We start from the raw sequence: 18,679 nt of genomic DNA on the forward strand, positions 1-18,679 counted from the left end.
ATACAGGAATGTTTTTAATCTTTTGCAATCACTTTATTTTAAAAAAAATCTCTTAATAGGTAAACATGTTTAAGTGCAAAATCTTTGCTAGTGATATTAAATATAGAAAAATGTTAAGCAAAAAAAAAAATCCCTTGTTCTTTCCCTACAGCAAACAGTAGATATGGGAGTAAAACAGTGTTCTGTGATATTTCAACTCCCTCTAATAATGAAGTAAGCAGGCGACAATAATCTTAAACTCCGAGAACTTGTATAGGAATATTTTGTTCAGCAGGATTCAGTTGCTGCATTTCCCAGCCACTAGGGGGTGATATAGTTTGTACCAGTACTGGGATTTGCATTTGAAATGTACTATGACCTCAAGTCTCAGTAGGAGAGTGTTTCCTCCCCTCTCACTATCTTCAAAAGTAGAGCTGGCATAGAAGAGAGACACATTAGAAAGGCAAAAATTTACAGTGTGCGTTAGTTCTCATTTCAGTGTGTGTCGTGAGGGGGAAGGTTATGTGTGACGCACACCCTGGTCATGTGGCAAGAGTGGCAGAGGAGGTGGGAATCCAGAGGGAAGCACTGAGATCCAGGCTCATCTGACAGCTGCTTTCCACACTCCTGAAGAAGAGGAAGAGAGGATTACAAGCCTGTGCGATAACACGTAGATATGCTCTTATCTGAAATACAACAATATGGACTAAAAATGACAACAATCAGCTTATCCAAACCACTTTCCATAATACCTACCTCACAGTGATAACACTCAAAGTGATAATCTTTGTTCATTGACACCACCCTGAGGATCTCCTCACTGCCCTGAAACACACACAAAATCAAGATCTTGAGCATTCTCCTGAATTCATCTGAAAGCATCTTAAACGACTAGGGAATCATTTACCTCAGCAGGTAAGATGGGTTGTAAACAGGCAGCGCATTTGGGAGCAAATGTCCTGAGGGACAGAAATAAATATAATCCACATCAACAGCTAGTAAATGCAAATGTTTTAGGGATGCCAAGTGATGATGGAACATACAGACACATTGACAACCAGGTGACACTACAGGAATTAACAGCTGACAGGTGTTAAAATCAATTAGCAAAACTATGAACTGCTAAGCAATCATTTAATTACTATCAATTTGACTGTGGTTATTTCAGACAAAAAAAAAAAAAAAAATCCTTGACAGACTAAACTTTATTTGATCAAAAATACAGTGAAAGAGTAATATTGTGAAATACTATTGCAATTTAAAATAACTTTTCTATTTGAATATATTTTAAAATGTACTTTATTTCTGTGTTGGCAAAGCTGAATTTTCAGCATCATTACTCCAGTCTTCAGTGTCACATGATCTTTCAGAAATCATTTTAATATGATGATCTGAGGCTCAAGAAACATTTCCTATTTTTATCACAGGAAAGGGTTGTGCTGCCTAATATTGTTGTAGAAACAGTGATACATTTTTTCAGGTTTCTTTGATGTATAGAAAAGTTTAAAGTGACATTTATTTGAAAAATTTCTTTCTGAAAAAAAAGTATTAATTTCTTTTAATATTTTAGTTAATATTATTTAAGTGTTTAGTAATTGCTACATGATTTGTTCTATGCAAGTGGCAGTTGCATATCCACTACATGCCCATTTTTGCTCTGGACAGTAGTTTGCATGCACTATTTGTCATTATATAGACATTGTGCCACAAAGCCTGTGTTACAGGGAATTGAGATTTTTTCAATTGATTTTTTTTTTTTTGTTGTCTGTAAATAGAAAAATAATGCATGGTATGTAATGCATTAACCTTCAATCAATTCAAAATAATACACTTTTTTTTTTTAAATAGATAAATTGCATATGGCTTTGTTATTTCATCTGTAACACTGTTCAGCCTAACAGACCTGTTGTAGTCAGAGACGCAGTAGACGTTGTTGAGGTAGTCTACTGTGAATGGCACTCCATCCAAAGCCTTTGAGCAGACCGTACAGCGGAAACATCCTGGGTGATACGAGTTCCCTAGAGCCTGCAGAATCTGTGTTACACATATAAACAGAGAGCTGTGAACACTCACCCTATACAACCTTCAAACACTGACCTCACGCAAAAACCACAGACCTGCTCCAAGATGAGGTGACCACAAACACTGCACTTCTCTGCTGCCTCCTGGAAGCCTGAGAACTAATGGAGACAAGAAAAGATTAGGAAAATGATTGAATATTCTTTATATTATTATTAGTATAACATTGAAAAATACTGTTTAAAGAAATATTAAATATAATACAGTGTACAATAATTTAAATAAAATATATTACTATGAATATATAAAATATATATTCTAAATTTCAACATCATATATAATATATATATATACACACACACACACACTACAGAATTTTTTTTTTTTTTTAAAGGAAATATTAAATATATAACATTTAAAATATAATATTAATATATATATTATAGTAGATATTTCCTTGCAAAAACTAAAGCTTCTTTAGTTTCTTTTCTGGTTGCCAGATGCGCTCTTGGATAAAAAAAATCCATATATTTTTTGCACACACACAAACACACACATATTTTATATATATTTTAAATGTTATATATTTAAAAAAATAAAATTCTGTAGTGTATATATACATATACACACACACATATTTATACATATACATTCATATATACACATATATATATACATATATATATATATATATATATATATATATATATATATATATATATATATATATATATATATATATATATATATATATATATATATATATATACACACACACACATACACATATATATATATATATATATATATATATATATATATACACACACACACACACATATATATATATATATATATATACACATACATATATATATGTGTGTGTGTTTGTGTGTGTGAAAATAATATATGAAGAAAAAAAGAAACTAAAGCAGCTTTAGTTTTTGCGAGGAAATATCTACTATAATATATATTATTTTAATATTATATTTATATTTTAAATGTTATATATTTAATATTTCCTTTTTAAAAAATTAAAAAAAAAATCTGTAGTGTGTATATAATTATATATATATATATATATATATTATACACACACACACACACACACACACACATATATACATATATTCATATATATACATATATATAATTTCAGATTAACTTCATCCCCTTAACAATCACAAAAATTAATTTTTTTTTTTTTTTTTAGTCAGACGTCATCTTTACCATGTAATCCTCCTTACAGTAAACCGAGCCATTGACATTGTAAAAGTCCTTGTTTCGGAGAGTTCGACCTACAAGTAAAAACAAGATAAGAGATGTTCAGACCATCATGGGAGATACTGACCCAAATGAAGAGGTACAGAAACACTGGCCTTGGTCATATGACTTAAGTGTTACATTACTGATTCCCGGCGACTGATAACTCACCACAGGAAACGCATGTGAAGCAGCGGGTGTGATACAGGCTGTCCAGAGCCTGGCAAGCATTATCTGCACCATATACGCCTTTGCCACATTTCACACATGTACCTGAAAGCAAGAATACAACCACAAATACAGTTTGAGTACACTATAAACAGATGCATCAGAGGCATCACAACAATCTCTAACTCTATCTAGGACAGCAAGGTCATCATCCCATCATACCAATTACATAAACGGTGGCAGAGCTGTCTGGACTCAAAAATACATGTCTGTGCCGCATGATTCATGCATTCTTGTCCCATAATACCAGCCAGTGGGTTTGTTTCTTGTAGTAACAGTACACACACACACACCGATAAATCTGACCTGAGCTCCACAACCCCATCATTACTTGAAAAAAGGCTAATAGGCTGCTGGATACAGGAGTTAGATATTGCAATGTGTCGGAATGAGGTAATGTCTTAAACTTTACACAGGTGTTTTTCAGACAACAGGGAGGTTTCCTAGTCGCAACAAAGCACTACACACACAGAAGGCACAAACACACACCCTACCCTCACAATTAAATGTGTGAGAGAGCCTTCCCTCAGGACTCAAATACCTGAGCTAAACAAGCACACGCCAGCACACGCTAATGCACGCTAACACACATGAACACACCCTCGCTCAAACTGTGGCTGGCCAAAAGCCGAGAGCGCTCACACACACACACAGCCTCTGTCCTACTGTATTACTCACAGCTCTTTTGGTATGACCAGCGTATCACAGAGCCTGTAATTTGGGGTCATGCATAATCACTATGCTCGCTCTAGGAAGTTATTTTTGACTTTGGAGTCTGTTCAGAACTCTATGTAGCGTTGGGTGGAGGGGTTATATATTCGCTCGGTGACTTGCGAGGTAGTTATTATGGTTAGTTAGAGAAACGGGCTGAAAAAGGAGGGCTACTATGTATTTTTGAAGTCTGACTGGATGCTTTTGCTTCAGAGAATGTTTGCATGTTTTAGCAGGTCTGAAGAAGTTTTCATCTCACCACATCACACACATTCACAACCTACTTCCAGAGAGACACATCATTAGTCATAAACTAGCCAAATTGGTTAGTTAGTGATCTCACCGAAGTACTCCTGTCTGTCCGCAGATATCGACGACTCCCTTCCAGATGACTGTTCTTCCAGGGATTGCCCTGGAACTCCAGCTATGGCTGGAGTAGATGCAGAGCCGGTTAGGATGGTGGTAGACACAGGTTGTTCTTTTAACGTCAAACCCCCAAGTAACGCCTCTCCTTCCAGGGCAGCATCTCTCAATAGCAGGCGGGTGATCTCCTGATGGTAGCGGGTTCCTGGCAAGTCGGAGTGTCGTGCCCTCTCACCCCCGTCATCACCTCTTGATCCCCGCTGGTCAATGGGACCCCATTCTGGTTCTGCTCGGTGGAAGGTTGCAGTGTGCGTGCTCAGCGCAGGCGGATACGAGTGGCGGCTGTCGTGCGCGCTTCCTCCCGAAACCGCTTCGAGACAGTCCCTCCAAACCTCCACAGGGGGCACTCCTGTTTTCCCTGATACCAGTACGGAGTACGCCTGACCCGAGGTGGCGCCACCGAGTTGGGTCAAGGAGAGCTGCAGCTGCTGGGGGGGTCCGGGCGTATGGCGGGTGTCGTAGCCCAAACTGATGCCGCTCGTCCGGTTACTACTGCACCGACTTCCCATGGGACTCCCGCCGCCGCCGCCTCCTCCGCTTGCGGTACTGCTCGCAAAACTGGAGCGAGGGCTTGCGAGCACGGACTCCTGTAAGCTGAAAGAAGAGCAGGGGCTCAACGCTGGTGCAGGGGGGAAGAAGAAACCCCCTACGCCGCTGTCATGGGTCCTCTGCGGTGGATGAGAAAGGGAAGCAGGGCGTCCACTGTCCCAGGGTTCGCCACCCGAACTCAAACGCTTGTAGAACAGAGCTTCCTGCAGGGACAAGCGCTTATGACGCTCCAAGTCGTGGAGGAAGCTGGACTCCACGGCGGACGAACGGGGAGCCGAGCTGTGCGTCGGGTACGGAGGTGGCACAGACGACAACGGAGGAGGTTGGGAGAGAAGCTGCTGGCGGCGAACGAGCTGCTGGAGCTCCAGGGAATAACGGCGCTGCTTCAAGGCCACACGAGAATTCGGGCTGTACGCCCCCAGCGGGTCACCTTCACATCTGGCCGAGTCGCCTCGTCTCAACTGGTCACACATACTGCGGCCCTCCACCGTTTCAGGCAAGTAGCACGATGCTCTTTGCTGGGGCGACCGGCGCCGAAGAGGGGCGAGAGCAGACGGGTGATGTTCGATCCCAGGCCCGCAATCCTCAGGAACCGCAGCCGAGGTGGTATTTGAGGGTGCGATTCTCTGAGAAGCGGCCACTTTGCCAGGTCTTCCGGCTGACTGTCCACACACCTCTACGGAGGTGGAGCAGGAGAGAGGGAACGGAGACGTGCTCACGGGTGCGTTGATCTGTGTTCCAATATTGGCATTGTTGCTGTTACTGTTGTTATTTGCGTTGGCCAAGTCATTTTTCTTTTTGCTGAATTTGACGCTTCCAGATTCACTCAGTTTGAGCTTTTGCTTCAGTTTGCTGCTAAGTCGATCCATTGTGTTTTAATACAAGCTCAACTACGATATAAAATATAAAGTACAAATTGAATTTCTCTTAGATGCCACCTGAAAACGACTACAGTTTAAATAGGGTACTACATAAATACAGTGAAATACAGTGTGGACACAAACATCATTCAAGTGTTTCAACAGCAGATGAGATAAAAACAATAATACAGAAATGTTAAAAACTAATACTTTCTGATGAGCTACAAAAATAAATATTTAACTTTGAAGATAAATAAAAACACTATGACATTTTCTGCAGGCTACATGTCGTACTAGTTAGACTTGAAAACAAGCAGTTTGTTTCCAAACTGTTTGCTTGTGATGAATTTGCTGGACATGCGTGTGAACAGGAGCATGTTGATCCATTTGTTTGCGATCCTTTTTTTGCAGCTACTTGTGGCCTTGTCTTCGGCGGTGAGCAAATGAACGAGTGGGAACTACCGTCAGGCTTCAAAGAGTCTTTAATTCTCGTCCCAGACTCGCGCAGAACTGATCCATTCAAACGACGAGTCTCGCAGTCACATCCGCGACACTGTTGCAAGTCTTGTAATTACCACTTGGTTTTTGTCTCTGTGGATTTATCTAAACGGCACCGCTGGTTGTTTAACAAAGAACAAAAGAGTTTAAATACATTTCCAGCGCGGTTTCCTTTGATTGCATTGGAGTTAAACACACTGGTTATGGATACACCGCGGCCCCTTCCTGCCTCAACTAGCGGCTTTCAAAAAAGACAAGTTGAAAACGTGCGGATAAATGAGTCGTGCGTATCCACCAACTCAACAGCGTTTATTCCTCAGCCCAAAAAAGTACAAGGCATATCAAAGCCTCTCGTTGTCCCGTAGAATTTCCGCTTTGTCCAGTCCAGTTGGAAAGAAAATGACCATTATTCCTCCAAAAGTGGAAGTCTTCAAAAGCGCGTAACAATCAAAAATCCCACTGCAGCGAGTCGAAGAGAGGAAGTTCGCGTATCGCTCACCCAAACATATTCGCATAGATAAACACGCACTGCGCACCCTACGCCGGAAAACTCTGCTAAAATGTTCAACGTAGAGTTTCTTTCTTTCCCAATTTTTCCTTCCTCCCCCTTTCTTCTTCCTCTGTGGCTTTTTTCCCCGACCGGAACACCTTTCCCCCGGGCAGCGCGCATGAATAGCATCCCACTATTTCGTCACACAGCCTAACTTCTTTAAACAGACTGTGCCCATTGGTTCATCCTACTGTTTGGATTTACACAAACAACCTTGACATAATCCCACACTTTTTTCAAATCTCTTAAATGTAAAAGACATGAATATTAAGTTGGTTTCATTAATAATTAAGGGAGTCGTTTGTAAATGAGACAAACGTAATGATGAATCAAACTGTTCTGTTTAGAACTTTTCGAACTGTTTAGAACGTTGTGTGGCTACACAATCGAACGTGTCGTTTATTCGACTTGAAACAATGTTTAAATAAACGGAAACCTAAAAACGTGTAAATGGCTCGAAGACCTTACATATTTTCTGTGCCATTTTTCCAACCCTAAGGCCTAATTTGTCGTGCCGTGCCTTTCGTCTGTGGAATGTGCGGAGGGATATCTCGGGACAGCGTGAGTTGGCTGCGTGTGTGCTTTTCGCGAGCGCAACAATGTAACTGTTTTTCTTTTCTTCCCTCGCGGAAAATGCCTCTCACTGCTCCATAGTTACCAAGTGGCATAAATTCCGGTGACAACTGACCTGCTGTCGTATGGTTACTGTATTCAGCCCCACAGAGACCCTAAAAAGACCAAGTGCTGATCTTTTGTTTAAAACCTCGTTTTTTTCCCTACCCCGGAGCTCCCTCCTCCCATTCTGGTCTTGTCTGCAACTTCTCCTGCGGTTTTGTGGGAGCGCGCACAAGCTCGTGCACCGTGGCGAGTGTGGACTTGTCTGAGAGCGCACGCGGGAATGTTTCAGCGCTTACTCAGCACTGCTCGAGCCTATGCGCAGGAGGAATGAAGGGGATCGGCGGTGGTGAAAGACAATTTAATATTTAAGCGGAAGGTGTAAAGGCCATTCTCCAGAGGCGCCTCTGTGTCGTGTTTTTACAAGATGTTTTGTCAACTTAAAGGGATAGTTCACCCAAAAATGTCTAATTTGGGGCACCATTGACTTCCACAGTAGAAAAAAATATATATGGAAGCCAATGGTGCCCCAGAACTGTTCAGTTTCCCACATTCTTCAAAATATTTTCCTTTGTGTTCAACATAAGAAAGAAACTTATACAGGTTTGGAACAACCTGAGGGTGAATAAATGATGGCAGAAATTTCATTTTTTTTTTTTTTTTTTTTTTTTTTTTGGTGACCTATCCCTTTAAGACTGTAAAATGCATGAAAACAATGTAAATCAATTTGTGAATAAATCAATAAACAACTCGATTCTAAACACGACAAGGAAAGCATTTGAATACATAAAGCGACTTTGTATGCATAAACAAGAATTCCCAGATTGCACGTTGTAACACGCTTGTTTTATTTTAGCTTATCTTTTCTTTTCTGAGATCAAGTTTTGATTAGAAAGGCTGAAAATAAACTGCAGTTTATTCAACAGGTGAATCAGGAAAGTCTGTTGTATTTAATGTGATCACAGCGTCATCTGCTGGTTGAAATAAGTCACGTCGCCTTACACCAATGCGGAGTCTTTGTTTTGTCCCTCTTGCTCGCCGTAGTTGTTATAATCCAAAATGGCGGCATCCTTGAGGACGTTTTGTATCGCAGGTGAGACAGTCTGTTAGTCAAGATATAGCAGAATATTTTTTATTTTATTGAATATGTCATGCTTTTTGCATTTTTTTTTTGCTTTGTGTGATTGGGCTCAGGGATGAAATTTAAACGTTATTCTTTTAAAACCTCTCCGTCAGCCAGCGTGTTAATAAATAATCCCATTGGAATTATATGGTTCTATCTGCGTTCTAAGCAGTTTTGAGATATTGAGTTTTAAAGTTTTGCATTCCATATAGCAAAAACTATATGGGCAACAAGTTTCTTTCAGACATGACATTGTCAGGGACCGTAAATGTATTCTAAATATACAATATCAAAATCCTTTCAAATTCGTAAATGGGGATTTTTGGAACGGGTCAAATGCAGATAGAACCTTCTAATTCTAAAAAAGAACCTTAAAATTCCAAGCGAAAAGTGTTCTATCTGACAAAACATTAATTGAAGCAATAATTTTCAAGAAACACGAGCAGTTTGCTTATTATTTGTTTTAAAACACAAAATTGGTGTTGTAATAATGTGTTGACATGCATGAGAAAGACATTTATTTCATATTTTAAATGATTTTTTTTTTGTTCAAGTTAAGCATAAAAGGTAGTGCTAAATCTTTTGCCCAGTGCAGATGTCAAATTTAGGTAGGAATATGATGGGTAATTTAACACATTATTGCAGGAACCATTTAAGTTTAGTTTGGGTCCCAAGTTTAAGTTAACTTTTGTTTAGACAGAAAGCAGCTGTAACATATCTGAACAGGACTTTATTCCACAGAAAGAGGAACAGGTGAAATAGCTTTCTCTAGACATCAATAATGCTGAAATAACATCCTAACGTTTATGGTTGTAATCAAGACTCAATCAATTAAATTATTGACAGTTTGACCTTTAAGGCTTAATATTGTAAATAAGACATTTTAAGACTAAAAAACTGGAAGGAAACAGACAATGCTTCAGCAAAGGTGTTTAACAAAGTTGAATAAACATTAAAAAATGTTTCACTGGCTATATACAATAAAAATATTTAACATTTCATCTCACTTAATGTAGTTTATACACTTTAATCCAGTGTGCCATGGTGTAGAGCTTTATAGCTACATACAGCTCAATTCAAGTACACAGGATGGATCAAGGTTAAAACATAACCTAATATATATAGTACAGTCCAAAAGTTTGGAACCACTAAGATTTTTAATGTTTTTAAAAGAAGTTTCGTCTGCTCACCAAGGCTACATTTATTTAATTAAAAATACAGTAAAAAACAGTAATATTGTGAAATATTATTACAATTTATAATAACTGTGTACTACTTAAATATATTTGACAAAGTAATTTATTCCTGTGATCAAAGCTGAATTTTCAGCATCATTACTCCAGTCTTCAGTGTCACATGATCCTTCAGAAATCATTCTAATATGCTGATTTGCTGCTCAATAAACATTTATGATTATTTTCAATGTTGAAAACAGTTGTGTACTTTTTTTTCAGGATTCCTTGATGAATAGGAAGTTCAAAAGAACAGCATTTATCTTAAATACAAAGCTTATGTAGCATTATACACTACCGTTCAAAAGTTTGGGGTCAGTAAGAATTTTTATTTTTATTTTTTTGAACAGAAATTAAAGAAATGAATACTTTTATTCAGCAAAGATGCATTAAATCAATCAAAAGTGGCAGTAAAGACATTTATAATGTTACAAAAGATTAGATTTCAGATAAACACTGTTCTTTTGAACTTTCTGTTCATCAAATAATCCTGAAAAAAAATATTGTACACAAATATTTTGTACAATTGTACACATTAAATGTTTCTTGAGCAGCAAATCATCATATTAGAATGATTTCTGAAGGATCATGTGACACTGAAGACTGGAGTAATGATGCTGAAAATTCAGCTTTGCCATCACAGGAATAAATTACTTTGTGAAATATATTCAAATAGAAAACAGTTATTTTAAATTGTAATACTATTTCACAATATTACTGTTTTTACTGTATTTTTAATTAAATAAATGTAGCCTTGGTTAACTGACGAAACTTCTTTTAAAAACATTAAAAATCTTAGTGGTTCCAAACTTTTGGACTGTACTGTACATAACATATGACAATGACGAGACTGGAAATGAGCAAATAGACTACAAAACGGACCTATCCTCTTAATAGCGCTGCTGGCTAGTGTGGCGTCTAACTGAAAATAACTCCTCAGCAATCAGATACAACGAAACACACAAAAAGACTGTAATTCCCTGGAAATTTGGGCTGCTGTCATTGAGAAGATCATAAATAAAATAGTCGATCATGAGGTTTCTAATAAACATTGCGTTGTGTGAAATTATTTAGTCTTCACCGATTTAGCGTAAAGTACCTTAAAAAAAGGAAACATGACATAATGTAAATAAGTTGTCACAGAATATGAATATGTGAATAACTCAGTTTTGACAAAAATTTCAGATAGAACCTTATAATTCCAAGGGGACAAAATGCTCATGGTGTTGGTACTGTGTCTAGGGTTGCAAAATTCTGGGAATTTTCAAAGCTGGAAACTTTCCATGGGAATTAATGGGAATTTGTAAAATTGCAGGTTAGCCTATAGCAGGGTACTTAAATGTAGTTGAAAAAACATCTTGCAGCATAATTTTGGTTAAAACAACCATTTTTAATGCAATTTAGTTTAATTTTTACCCTGTGCAATCCTCCATCACATTCACACTACTTACCGCTAGGGTTGCAAAATTCTAGGAATTTTCAAAGCTGGAAACTTTCCATGGGAATTAACGGGATTTCATGGGAATAAACAGGGAATTAGCAAAATTACAGGTTAGCCTATAACAGGGTACTTAAATGTAGTTGAAAAGAACATCTTGCAGCATAATTTTGGTTAAAACAACCATTTTTAATGCAATTTTAGTTGAATTTTTACCCTGCACGTTCCTCAATCACATTCACACAGCACACTACTCACTGCAGGGCTATTGAGGCCACACCCCCTGCATGCACTGTGCATCCCCCCAGTCCATAATATGCACATTTGATCAAAAATACAGAAAAAAAAATGTAATATTGTGAAACATAACTACAATTTAAAATAATGGTTTTTCTATTTTGATATACATAAAAATATAATTTATTTCTGTGATGGCAAAGCTGAATTTTCAGCATCATTACTTCAGTTTTCAGTGTCACATGATCCTTCAGAAATCATTCTAACATGCTAATTTGATACTCCGTTATCAATGTTGGAAACAGTTGTGCTGCTTAATATTTTTTATAACCTGTGATACATTTTTTAGATTCTTTGATGAATAAGAACAGCATTTAAAGAACAGCATTTATTTAAAATATAAATATTTTGTAACAATATACACTGCCGTTCAAAATTTGGGGGGCAGTAATTTTTTTCTTTCTTTTTTTGAAAGAAATTAATACTTTTATTCAGCAAGGATGTGTGAAATTGATAAAAAGTGATTTTGTTAGAAAAGATTTCTATTTCTATTTTAACTTTTTATTAATCAGTCAATCCTGCAAATAGTATTACAGGTTCCAAAAAAATATTCAGCAGCACAACTGTTTCCAACGAGCATCAAATCAGCATATTAGAATGATTTCTGAAGGATCATGTGACACTGAAATAAATACACATAACAATTGCTGCAATAAAAATATATTTATTTTACATATTTACTAAATTAGAATTAATTGAACGCAAAAAATAACTATTTCATGTTATGACCAAACAAAATGTTTATATTTGTTTTTATATGATACATTTTATATAAATATTATAATTTTCCTGTTAAGTTTCCAAATTGGAATATTTCCAAAATTCCACAGGTTGAGTTCACCTGGAAAGTTTCCGCTGCTTTGGAACCCTAACTGTGTCACAAAATAACTAATGAGTGAACAGTAATCATTTTTAAAACCGTGAATTTTTCTTAACGGGTAACTTTACTTTTTATTTTCACATCATTTACAGTGTCTAGGAAGTCTGTACGCCCATTTTCATCGACGTGTGTGACCCATGCAGGAAAGAAGTGGAGACTGGAGTGAGTTTCCTCTGCAGTTTGACATTAATGAATTGTATTTAAAAATACAATTCGTTTGATGACAATTACGGATATTGGAGATGACATGAAGGAGAAATGCTTTAAAATCCACAAACAATACATTCTGGGGGGGGAACAGATTAAATCACATTGTTTGCGTTAATCTTGATACCAGTGTTTTGGTTTGTTCAAAATACATACTTCATTGCCCTGCTCCCTTTTTGTCTTCAGAAATGGTTTGGCACGTAGTGGATCAGAGTACGGACCATTAACAGATCTACCCGACTGGTCATTTGCAGGTGAAATTTGTGATTCTTGATAGCCAAAAGCAACAGCGTGGTGTTAAGCACAGACATATTGTGCTTGTCAATTCTATTGTGTGCATCAGTTGTAAAATAGTGAATCTAGGAATGTAAATATGAGATCTGACAAGGATGTGTATCCTTTATTATGTGATTTTCAGATGGAAGGCCTGCACCTCCACTAAAAGGACAGATCCGCAGACAAAAGCAAAGAGAGGAGTTTGCTGTAAGACTCTTATGTTTTTTTTGTTTTGTTTTTTCTGTTTATATTTAACTTTAGAAACAAAATTTGATTGATGATTACATTTGTCTCCATTCAGAGAAGAGCAGTGTATCTCAACGCAGAGGTGGATGAAGGGATGAAGCAATGGCATGAAAGGAAGGAAGTGGAGAAACAGAAAGAAGAGCATGTGAAATCATTATTGTTGAAACCTAAAGGAAATTTATTATTAAAAAACAAAAAATAAAGATACTTGGTGACAAAAAATTGTGCATGATTTCTATTTCTAATGCTAAACACACTGTTTTGTGTTTTAAAGGTGTTCATGCATTTTTTTGTTGGAGGTTCTGTAGGCAAAGGTATTTCCAGGACACTTATTTCAGGGATAATTGTGGAAAATCTGATTTTTTTTTTATTCAAGAATACAATTATGATAGCTTACTGGTCATAAACCTACAAACATTTGCACTGGATTGAATAAACCCTACTTGAATTCATGTTTTGCATACTTTTTTGATCTGGCCTGTAGTTTTGTAGATGCATAGTCATTGTGCCTATTTGAATTTGAGTTTTATTTTGGATATTTTGAATTTGAGTTTTTTATAAAAAAAGTTTTTTTTTCCTTCATTGAAATGGTACAAAACTTGGACATGGACATGATCTGAAAAGGTTAAATGGTCCTTTCACACCTGTACACTTTGCTGTCAGAAATGACTGCACGGGAGACGTTTGTTACTGCGGCCAAAAAACTTCTTACTGAAAGCAATTTTTTTTAGATGACCTCAAATTTGGAACATGACTTGTTTAGGTTTATGGCTTTGATTTTCTCAGTTTTAGAGTAAAATGTGGTTTGGAATATATATATTTCATAAAAGAAATTTAAAATTGTATTTTTGTGCATTTTCTGTAACAATGAATGTAAAATTTTATAACTTTAATAACTTTTTTCACTTCAGCAATAATCCGCCAGTTGTCATCTTTGTGAAAGTCTGTTCCCTCTTTTTAAGTAAAGCACAAAACTGGAAAAACACTACAATAGTCAAACAATATTTACTGCATTGCATATAATACATTGATGCTTTTATGTCCACTACCATTGAAAAGTTTAGGGTTAGGGTAAGTCACTTGTGCTCACCTCAATATTTTTACAATTTAAAATAAATGTTTTCTATTTTAATATATTTCAAATGCAATTTTTTCAGTGATGGCAAACATGATCCTTCAGAAATCATTTAAAACATTAGTTATTAATCAGTTTTATCAGCTTTATATTTTTGATGCGTTTTTGAATTATTTGTTCAATATAAAGTTCAAAAGAACAGGATTTATTTGAAATAGAAAATTTTTGTAACATTATAAATGTCTTTACTGTGCACTTTTAATCTTCCTTGCTGAATAAAAGCATTATTTAAAAAAAAATCTTACTGACCCCAAACCTTTGAATGATAATTTAGTGTATTTTCTTTTGAGAAAAAACTAAATCTGCGTTTATTACATTTGATCAATAGTTAAAAACAGAATTGGACAATATGATATAAAATATGCTATATTGACGTATTCTCTCGCTCCACTAGGCGGCAGTGTTTCTCCATCCCTTTCTGATGATCTTCTGGCAGCCATTTGTCTCTGACCTTGTCTCTCACATGCTTGAATAAAATGTTCCTGCACATAATGCAGGCTGAAATACTCTCTTTTTCTGCTTTCTGCTTTTTATTTTATTATTTTAGCTTATCTTTTGCAGTCATCTGTTGTTTTCTGTAACAAAAATAGATTCCAAGGTACAGACTAACATTAAGATGAGACTGTTGCCATACCATCTCCTGCCTGAGAAAGTAATTAAGGGTGTTGCTGTAGTGACTCTATTTTATATTAGCCGCAAAATGCTTTTCGCTTTTCAGAGAACCTACGAATCTTGAAAATCAATCAGTACGGCGGTGAAATTTTATGTTAATCATTCTCTGTACAGTAGCCTTTAGGGTAAACACTAATTTATGAACTTTTATCTCTTTGTAATACTTGGGTCTTCCGAATGAATCTAAATGGAACTCACACATGACTGTCACTATCTGTAACTCTCTCTCTCTCTTCCAGACACATATACACACACAGGTCGTCCTGCTGATTTCAGCAGCCTCTCTCTATAATTATGGCTCCAGTTGCTGAACTGCAAATTTTTTCCTCTGGTGTTTTACTGGACCCTGGATCAGATTCAACCATTTTTGTCAGCACTATGAAACCATTTTGTTTAAGATGTAAGCTGATAAAAACAACAGAAACCCAAGGTTTCTCTCACACAGCAGAATCCTTCTAAACCACAGTTATGATTACATATATTCTATGTACATAGATTTAAGTTTTATTGAAGCAATATCCTCCTCTGTCTCCTGGTCTGTGTAATTCAGAAAATATTACTGTTGAAGGCATTCAGACGCAAAAGTTTTTATGTACTCATCTTTAACATATTGTTCAATTTTCACCAGCAGATTTTTTCTTTTGTTCATTTCCCCGCCTTTCTCAGTCTCTCTCACTCTGTTGCTTTCTCATGTTGTTTTGGTTTTCCACAGAATGAGATCCAGATGTTTTATGAAGTGCAGGAGGAGGGAGAGCGGAGGACAGGAAGGGTAGGGAAGGGACGAAAGATGAGGTGAATGTGCAGTCCTTTAACATACATACATACAGGAAAAGACACAAAATAGGGAAAAAAGTTGGTGTAGAGTTGAAAGCAAAAGAGAAACATTAGAGTATGGATCAAAAGTGTGTGAGGATGGCAGATTGGTTGGCTAGAGGTATATGAATGTTGAAGGGGTTCCTGACAGGATATGACACAGCTAAGGTTACAGTGTTTGGCCTGAGGTTTTGGATAATGGCAATTCACTTCCTTCTTAAAGGATTAGTCCACTTTTAAATAAAAATTTCCTGATAATTTACTCACCCCCATGTCATCCAAGATGTTAATGTCTTTCTTTCGTCAGTCGGAAAGAAACTGTATGTCCTACCGCGCTGCGCCGCGTTCGTACCGTAAGTTGAACAGGGAAGGCGTAGGACATACAGCATAAACTTTTTGAAGAATGCGGAAACCGGAAGATGATAATTTGTGTTTAAAAAGCATATACACTGTAAAAAAATACCGTGATTTTAACAGTAAAAGACTGTAAAAATACTGCGGTGAAAAACTGTCAATTGGTTTACAGAAAGTTTCCGTACTTTATACGGTGAATAACTGTAATAGATCTAACGGTACATTTAATGTAATTTTACGGTAAAATACCGTTAAATTCACAGTTTTTGAAAGTGAAAAATAACAATTCATTGTAAAATTTACAGTGAAAAACCGTAAATTGACATTCCCACAATTCCCTGCGTGACACTTCACATTTGATATATTTTTGTTGAAATAACTTTTTCTTCTTAGTTTTTCTCATTTTTTTCTAATCAGTTATGTACATTAGGGTTTTATGTTACATCTAATGTTGTTAAATTAATGTTTATTGCATTTTTAAAATGTCATGCATGTTACCATGATGGTGTTTAGTGTGTGTGTGAATGACACTGTGTGCATCTTCTATATAATAGTATTGTCCTCCTCAGCTTGTGGAAAAGCTTCTTGTGATGAACTTTGATTCATCATGTGACTCTTATCACCACTGTGTTTGGTGACTGTCAGTGTATTATAAAGATACAAAACAGATATTAGTACTTCATTAGGTTGGTAAATTAACATTATATTAGTTAATGAAATATGTTATTTTACCGTAAATTTTACTGGGATTTTTTTTACAGTGTACTGAAATCCAGTGTTAAATATACATATTTAAAATGTAAAATTCACATGTAACTCTGTAAGTATGTTTACGGTTTGATGTCATTTTTACAGTATTGTTCTGGTAACCACAGCTGCCGTTTTTTTTCCGTAGAAACAACAGGATTTTTTTTACAGTGTACAGTTTTATTTTTCCTGAAAATGACAGATCGTTTTGCTAGATAAGACCCTTATTCCTTGCCTGGTATCGTTTAAAACCCTTTGGAGCTGCGCTGAAACTAATTTTGACCTTCAACCGTTTGGTGCCCATTGAAGTCACTTTAACCCTTTCGCACGCAAGTTTAAAATATTCTGGCTGACTCCCCAGCGTGAGTTTTATAAGGCGACCGTTTTTTAGAACGTATCGCTTTATGGTTTCCATGGTGACGCGTCATTGCTTGTTACGTAACACACAGCAGCACTTTATGAATAATGATCTGCTTTCATTTAATTTTTCCTTTTTTATTCAAAATATTCACAAATTTGTTAGCTATAGCATGAAATATTTAATAATCCGATTGCCAAATATGTGCAAGTGGATGTGTTTTGCTGTTTAAACACCTTTATAACGATCGCGTTAGATGAGCTATATGCGCGCCGCCATGTTAGTTTGCGACGCACAGAGAATCGGATCTGTTGGATTTACAACCCGTGAATTCATCCACTTCTCCCGAAATACATGAAAGTAAGTGAGTCGGTGAACTGGGGAAGAATAGAGTAAGCTTTAAAGTTACTTTCACAATGTGTATCTGATATGAATAAAACGTGTCGTCTAATTATAATGGAAAGGGTTGTTATTTCCGCTTCTATAGACGTCATTGTGTATTTTACAAACTCTAAATATACTGTGTTTTGTTAGTACTCATGTGCATTTAAATGTCTGAAACCTAAAATAATCATTATTTGGTTGAAAACACTGCATATGTAATATATAAAAAGCGCTGCGTGCGTCCGTCTGTGGTTTAGCGCCAGTCAAAGGCTGTTTCTCAATTCCAAGAACGCAGAGAACGGACTTGCGTTCTCGTGGAGTCCGGTCTTGCCAGGCGACCTTGAAAGAACGATCTCGGAAGGACGCGAGGACAGAGAACGCATCATTTGAGAATTGAGATAAGTGTATTATAAGTGGCTAATGCACAGTAAATACAACATAACATCACAAACAAATGTCATAACCTGTTCAAAAAAAATATTTCATATAATTATAGACATTGTTTTCATATAATTATCTTTTTATTTCACCGCATGTATTTATGAAAATAAGTAGTCTTTGGCTGTTATGCTTTGTCAATGTTAAGATTATTTTTTATATGTCAATAAAAATACTGCAGGCTTTCTTCAGTTTATCATTTTATTAAAATTAAGCAAAACAAACGGTTTACTTTCACGAGCCGTCACGTATTTGCGAGCTTGTAGGTGGAATCTCACGAGAACTTCAAAGCTTACAGGCTTCCGTACGTCGACCGCCGCAGCGTCTTCTGGGATTTTTAACGGTTCGATTCCCTCAAGTTTGCATTCGATGCATCCTCGATAA

General features: G+C 36.5%; 2 protein-coding genes across 3 annotated transcripts; one reads left to right on the forward strand and one right to left on the reverse strand.

The window, feature by feature from the left end:
• Nucleotides 1-9: 9 nt before the first annotated feature.
• On the reverse strand, nucleotides 10-7,147 carry ajuba (ajuba LIM protein). Of its 2 annotated transcripts, XM_067401484.1 has the most exons (9): nucleotides 4,544-7,147; nucleotides 3,433-3,534; nucleotides 3,229-3,296; nucleotides 2,097-2,159; nucleotides 1,883-2,013; nucleotides 887-938; nucleotides 736-804; nucleotides 517-606; nucleotides 10-413 (listed from the first exon to the last, which is right to left on the reverse strand). In XM_067401484.1, exons 1-9 carry the CDS (start codon nucleotides 6,039-6,041, stop codon nucleotides 402-404), a joined length of 2,085 nt encoding a protein of 694 aa, XP_067257585.1. In that variant the 5' UTR covers nucleotides 6,042-7,147; the 3' UTR covers nucleotides 10-401. The 2 variants fall into 2 exon arrangements, with proteins under 2 accessions (XP_067257585.1, XP_067257584.1); XM_067401483.1 differs by having other exon boundaries at nucleotides 10-606; nucleotides 4,544-7,145.
• An 801-nt stretch (nucleotides 7,148-7,948) lies between these two features.
• Nucleotides 7,949-14,552, forward strand: mrpl52 (mitochondrial ribosomal protein L52). Its single transcript, XM_067401485.1, has 6 exons — nucleotides 7,949-8,074; nucleotides 8,622-8,788; nucleotides 12,758-12,827; nucleotides 13,059-13,126; nucleotides 13,291-13,355; nucleotides 13,450-14,552. Exons 2-6 carry the CDS (start codon nucleotides 8,755-8,757, stop codon nucleotides 13,594-13,596), a joined length of 384 nt encoding a protein of 127 aa, XP_067257586.1. The 5' UTR covers nucleotides 7,949-8,074; nucleotides 8,622-8,754; the 3' UTR covers nucleotides 13,597-14,552.
• The last annotated feature ends 4,127 nt before the right edge of the window (nucleotides 14,553-18,679 follow it).

The sequence above is a fragment of the Chanodichthys erythropterus genome, chromosome 11, assembly GCF_024489055.1.
Source record: "Chanodichthys erythropterus isolate Z2021 chromosome 11, ASM2448905v1, whole genome shotgun sequence".
NCBI classification, from domain to species: Eukaryota; Metazoa; Chordata; class Actinopteri; order Cypriniformes; family Xenocyprididae; genus Chanodichthys; species Chanodichthys erythropterus.

What these genes read in the sequence shown, in the direction of transcription:
- mrpl52 (XM_067401485.1), top strand. Translation starts at nt 8,755, where the DNA reads ATGGCGGCATCCTTGAGGACGTTTTGTATCGCAG. An exon ending in ACCCGACTGGTCATTTGCAG is followed by an intron (nt 13,127 to 13,290) that starts GTGAAATTTGTG and finishes TGTGATTTTCAG; the next exon opens with ATGGAAGGCCTGCACCTCCA. An exon ending in AGCAAAGAGAGGAGTTTGCT is followed by an intron (nt 13,356 to 13,449) that starts GTAAGACTCTTA and finishes GTCTCCATTCAG; the next exon opens with AGAAGAGCAGTGTATCTCAA.
- ajuba (XM_067401483.1), bottom strand. Translation starts at nt 6,041, where the DNA reads ATGGATCGACTTAGCAGCAAACTGAAGCAAAAGCTCAAACTGAGTGAA. An exon ending in CTTCACATGCGTTTCCTGTG is followed by an intron (nt 3,297 to 3,432) that starts GTGAGTTATCAG and finishes TTTTACTTGTAG; the next exon opens with GTCGAACTCTCCGAAACAAG. An exon ending in GTCACCTCATCTTGGAGCAG is followed by an intron (nt 2,014 to 2,096) that starts GTCTGTGGTTTT and finishes TGTGTAACACAG; the next exon opens with ATTCTGCAGGCTCTAGGGAA.